Source organism: Orycteropus afer, unplaced genomic scaffold (genome assembly GCF_000298275.1).
Source record: "Orycteropus afer afer isolate SDZICR_OR568_19922 unplaced genomic scaffold, OryAfe1.0 scaffold00024, whole genome shotgun sequence".
Classification (NCBI taxonomy): domain Eukaryota; kingdom Metazoa; phylum Chordata; class Mammalia; order Tubulidentata; family Orycteropodidae; genus Orycteropus; species Orycteropus afer.
The window spans coordinates 7,872,947-7,879,263 of record NW_006921611.1 but is presented as its reverse complement, the minus strand read 5'-3'; the positions used below and the strand labels follow the sequence as shown (position 1 = coordinate 7,879,263).

At 38.2% G+C, this 6,317-nt stretch overlaps 1 protein-coding gene across 1 annotated transcript in view; it reads right to left on the bottom strand.

The window, feature by feature from the left end:
- LOC103192135 (disintegrin and metalloproteinase domain-containing protein 5-like) overlaps window positions 1-6,317 on the bottom strand; it is a 246,507-nt gene that overhangs the window by 218,645 nt on the left and 21,545 nt on the right. Inside the window, exon 3 of the mRNA XM_007935062.2 lies at window positions 4,033-4,088. Coding sequence (XP_007933253.2) covers window positions 4,033-4,088 — 56 coding nt within the window. The remainder of the gene's footprint in view (window positions 1-4,032; window positions 4,089-6,317) is intronic.

Below are 6,317 nucleotides of genomic sequence, written 5' to 3'. Positions count from 1 at the left end.
GGAAAAACTAATTACTAATTTCATATGGAAAGGAAAGAGACCTCAAATAAGCAGAGCACTTCTCAAGAAGAAAAACAAAGCGGGAGGTCTCACACTCCCAGATCTTAAGCACTACTGTACAGCCACAGTAGTCAAAACGGCATAGTATTGGTACAATGACAGACAGATAGACCAATGGAACAGAATCAAAGTCCAGGTTCATCTATGGACAAATGATCCATCTATGGACCCATCCATCTATGGACAAATGATCTTTGACAAAGGTCCAAAGCCCATTAAATGGGGAAGAGACAGCCTCTTTAACAAATGGTGCTGGCAAATCTGGATATCCACCCGCAAAAAAATGAAACAAGACCCATACCTTACCCCATACACAAAAACAAACTCAAGCTGGATCAAAGACTTAAATGTAAAACCCAAAACTATAAAATTCATCAAAGATAATATAGGGACAAATCTGGGAGCCCTAATTTATGGCATAAATAGACTATCAAGCATAACCCAGAATGTGCAGGAGATAGAAGAGAAGCTAGATGACTGGGACCTTTTAAAAATTAAATTCTTGTGTGCATCGGAAGATTTCATCAAAAGGGTAAAAAGAGAACCTACAGATTGGAAGATAATATTTGCCTATGACATAATCTGATAAAGGACTTATCTCCAAAATCTATAGAAAATTTCAACACCTCAACACCAAAAAGACAAATAACTCAGTTCACAAATGGGCAAAAGACTTGAACAGACACTTCACCAAAGAATATATACAACAGCCAGCAAACACATGAGAAATTGCTCACAATCATTAATCATTAGAGAGAAGCAAACCAAAACAACAATGAGATATCATCTCATCCTAGCAATAATAGCAAAGTCCAACAGGTCAGAAAGTAACAAATGCTGGCGAGGTTGTGGAGAGATTGGAACTCTTGTACACTGCTGGTGGGATTGTAAAATGGTACAACCATTGTGGCAAACGGCATGGTGTTTCCTTAAAAAACTGAAAATAGAAGTACCATTTGACCCAGCAATTCCATTACTAGGAATATATCCTAAAGAGGTGAGAGCGCATGAATAGACATTTGTACACCTATGTTCATCATAGCACAATTCACCATAGCAAAGAGATGGAAACAACCTAAATGCCTATCAGCGGATGAGTGGGTAACCAAATTATGGTAAATCCACACGATGGAATACTATGCCACATTAAAGAACAATGAGAGATATGTGAATCATCTTGCAATGTGGATGAACCTGGAGGACATTATGCTGAGTGAAATAAGTCAATCGCAGAAGGACAAGTACTGTATGAGCCCATTACTGTAAAAAGACAGAGAAGGGTTTGCTTGGGAAAAGGAACTCACTTAGTAGATTACCGGGATGAGGAGGGAAGGGGGGGGGATTAATTTCGGACTAGTTGGGGCCTACAAGCTGACATGCAGAGGGGGAGTGATATACAGGAAGGATCTATGACCACCATGATAACATTAGGAAATGGGAGAACACCGAATTGTGCATATAAGAGATAGACGACAGATGCTAATACCAACCAACATGTCCACAATACCACATTACCATTAACACCAAACACTAGGCTATACAGATAAACACATAAACACCTGATTTGATCAGATCAGGGTCAGTGAACAGAAGTATACTCTAGACCAAGGATAGATTCAGTGGAGCCCAATCTTGCACAGACCCCCAGTGATACAAAATACCTGCAGTCCTTACAGAAACAATATAAGACAGACAGAGAGTAATCCCTCACAGATAACCAGGCACTATGGGAGAGAGATCCAATAGATCTACTGTCTCAGGACCATAGTACTGGGGGACACCAGACTCAATTGGCACAACAAAATACATAAAAGTGTTGCTCCACATCCTACATTGGTGAGTAGCGACTGGGGTCTTAAAAGCTTTCAAGTGGCCATCTAAGACACAGCTAATGGTCTCCTAGCATTAGAAGTGAAGAAGAAGACACACACAAAAAAAAAGGAAAAGAAAAGAAAAAAACAAGGGCATTTAGAAGCAATCTGCCCTAGAACATGATGGCCCTTGATACCAGAAGAACTATACGGTGCCCAGCTACCAATGGCAACCACTCAGGAAAGGATCAGATCTGGAGATCCTGGATAGAGTGGGAGGGAAAATGTGGAACAAAATCCAAAAACTCAATAATGACCAGAATTACTGGTCAGATGAAATCTGGCAAGACTCCCAACACTATGGCCCTAGAATAAATTCTGTGCCTGGAATAAAATGCACCCCCAGGGGTGGGCTCTCAACCCAATAGTTAACAAGATGTACACGCAGACCACTCAACCCAGAATGATGCATCCACACACTCTATGGTAATACATCCCTTAGACCAATAGACCATGGGACACCAGAGGACCAACATTCAAATTGAGGATAAACAGGAGTCCATAAATATGAGGAGGACAGGGGGAAGTTTACAGTGTAGGGAGGGGAGGAGACTGGGTTAGGGTTGGACATGGTGAGTGGGGAATGAAACTAAATGTACACATTTTGTTGAATGTAAAACAAGCTCTTAAAATAAAATAAATAAATAAATAAAATCTATATCCCTATGCCAATCATTTTTCAGAGATTCTGACTCCTATATCCATTTACTTAGTGGGAAAATCCAACTTGAATATCCTATAAGCACTGCAAATCAAACTGACCACTTCTTCCCACAAATATCTCTCTTGTTCCTACCTCTGGCTTTATTTAACTACACTATCATCTATGAGTCGGGGCTGACTCGATGGCATATAACAACAACAACAACATCATCTACCCATTACTTATGCAACTAATTGTTGTGAGGTTTTTTTGTTTTGTTTTTATTTTTTTAGTGTCATCTAACCATTACTTAGGAGCTCTGGTAGCATAGTGCCTAAGGCACTTGACTGCTAACCAGAAGGCTGGCAGTTCAAATCCACCAGCCACTCCTCGAAGGAAGGTTGGGGAATCTACTTCCGTAGTGATACTGCCTCAGAAACCCAAGGAGGGGTCGCTATGAGTCGGGGCCAACTTGACGGCACATAACAACAACAACAACAACAACCATTACTTACACAACAAAGTCACTCTAGATTGCTCACTTTTTTCCATTTACTCTACCAAATCTATCTTCAAGATGTTGTGAATCTTCTTTCCAGTGCTATGACCATTGTCATTGTACAGACAACCATCATCACTCATCTAAACAATTATATAGTCATATAATGGTCATCCCACCTCTACTCTTGTGCCCTCCAAACAGCCTAGAAAACTCAATGTGACCATATCAACACAATGCTTAAAATAATCATTGGCTCCCAATATCCTTACCATGGCATTATAGATCTATAACCTGGCTGCTGACTACTTCTCCAGAATTTTCTACTTTTGTCCACCAGAAAGTATGTTTTTTGGTTATTCATATAGGCTGTTTGCCTATCAGAGAAGAAGCCACTCTTTCTCACATCTCCATGTTTTGCATATTATTTTCCTTCTATATAGACAGTCCCTCTTCCCTATCCCTCTTCTTTATTTACATAATTAGGTATCTTCCCTCAAGATTTAAGTCATCTCTTACCTCCTTACAAGAAGCCTTGTGACTTTCAATATAATACACATTGTAATAAACCTCTGTTCCTATATTTATGTGTCTCAATATATTTTCCTATATTATAAATCCTTTAACTGAGGACCATGTTTTATTTTTGTATGCCCAAAATTTTGCCAGTACCTGATATATTGTTGTTGTTGTTATTTGCCATCAAGTCAGCCCCAACTCATAGCGACCCCTCCTTGGGTTTCCGAGGCAGTATCACTACGGAAGTAGGATTGCCCAACCTTCCTTCCGAGGAGTGGCTGGTGGGTTTGAACCGCCAGCCTTCTGGTTAGCAGTCAAGTGCCTTAGGCACTATGCTACCAGAGCTCCTACCTGATATATAGTAGGTATTAATATATAAATGTATTCATAAAAAAATCAAGAAACCAAAGAATTAAACTTTGAAAGGACAAAATACTTACTGCTTTGTGAGATGGACTAAATAATGTTTTCCTTCTATTGTAATGATATAAGCAACCTGTAACATAAGTACCCAAAAGAATTTCAATAATAATACTTGTAAATAAGACATGCTAAATAATGTTTTTACACCAAATCATGCTTTTTAAATGACTGACAAAATTAGTAATAATAAATAAGCATTATATGGGAGCTCTGGTAGCACAGCGCCTAAGGCACTTGACTGCTAACCAGAAGGCTGGCAGTTCAAACCCACCAGCCACTCCTCGGAAAGAAGATGGAGCAATCTACTTACATAGTGATACTGCCTTGGAAACCCAAGGAGGGGTTGCTGTGAGTCGGGTCTGACTCAATGGCACATAACAACAACAACAACAACAAGCATTATATGCTCTTCCTTTTCCATGTAGATATTTGAAGCTTCAGGATTCTGAATTGAGAATTAGGTGGTAAAGTACCCATCTGCCTTCTACTTAGCACTACTCACATTTCTGAGAGGGAAGCTTGCCTGATGACTGTTAATTTTTGATTTAGAAACATCTCACTAGTTTACCATGCCCTGGACAAACACCAAAGATACCTATGTCACTTGAGGAAATCTGTTGCTTGCTTATTCTAAAACTTAGAAGAAGTAGTACACAAGAAATGTACTATTAAAATTTAGCAACATAGTATATGTAATTTCACTTTTCTTATCCTTTGGAATAGAATGTAAGAAAAGATAGAAAGAAAGCAGGCACAGAGAATATGTATAGAGAATGGCATAAAAAAATAAAGAATGTGTATAGAGAATGGCATAAAAAATAATAGAATATGCAATAGTCATTAAATTACTGATAAACATTTCAATTATTTTACCAAGAGTAGTAGACATTTGAAATTTTTAGGCCTTTTAACTGTGTATGACTCGGAAGGAAGATGGGGCAATCTACTTCCGTAGTGATACTGCCTCGGAAACGCAAAGAGGGGTCATTATGAGTCGGGTCCAACTCGACAGCACATAACAACAACAACAACTGTGTATGAGAGCACAAGTTACTTTGGAACAGATAAATGTTCTGGATAGAATCACTTGAATGATATGCTAGAAAGAAATATAAGTGAAACTCAGGGGGGTGGGTGCCTTCTAAAAAATTTCTTATTATTGAAAAAAAAATATGATTAAAAGAAAATATAATAACACCAATAACATTAAAAATCCACATGCCTTTTAAGGCAATAAAAAAAGAAAAAAAAAAAAAGCAGAATAAAATGAACAGAAATGTATAAAGCTGACCTGGAAAAAAAAAACTCCCCCCACAAAAAATCATATAGAACCTCTATAATTTTCACACAATATCCAATTTCCAATTTAAAAAACTGGAAGACATATCAAAGAACTAGTACCAGTACAACAGCAGACACATAGACCAGTGGAACAGAATTTATAATCCAGACATAAATCCATCTACCTACACATAGCTCATCTTTGACAAAGGGCCAAAGCCCATTAAACAGGGAGGAGACAGACTCTTTGATAAATGGCACTGGCAAAACTGGGTAACTATTTGCAGAAAAATTAAAGGTGATCCATACTTCACACTATAAACAAGAACAACTTAATATGGATCAGAGGCCTAAATGTAAAACCTAAAACTATAAAGTTCATCAAAGATAAAATAGGAGAGAACCTAAAGGCCTTCATTTATGGCATAAATAGATTATCAAACATAACCAAAAATGGACAAACAGAAGAAGATAAATTAGATGACCAGGACCTTCCAAAAATTAAATGCTTATGAGCATCAAAACTCTCCTCCAAAAGAATAAAAATAGAACTCACAGATTGGGAAAAAATATCTGGCAATGGCATATCCAACGAGGGACTTAACTTCAAAGTTTATAGAAAATGTCAACATCTTAACATAAAAAAAAACACAAAAGCACAAAAAATCCAATTAAAAATGGACAGAGGAATGAACAGACACAGATGAAGAATGCTCACAATCATTAGCCATTAAAAACCAAAAACCAAATTCACTGCCATCGAGTCGATTTCGACTCATAGTGACTCACATAGGGTTTCCAAGGCTGTATATCTTTACAGAACCAGCCTGCTTCATCTTTCTTCCACAGAGCAGCTGGTGGCTTAGAATCACCAACCTTTTGGTTAGCAGCTAAATGCAGCCTTAACTGCTGCATCATCAAAGCTACTTTTGTTGTTGTTGTTGTTATGTGCCGTCGAGTCAAACCCGACTCATAGCGACCCCTCCTTGGGTTTCCGAGGCAGTATCACTACGGAAGTAGG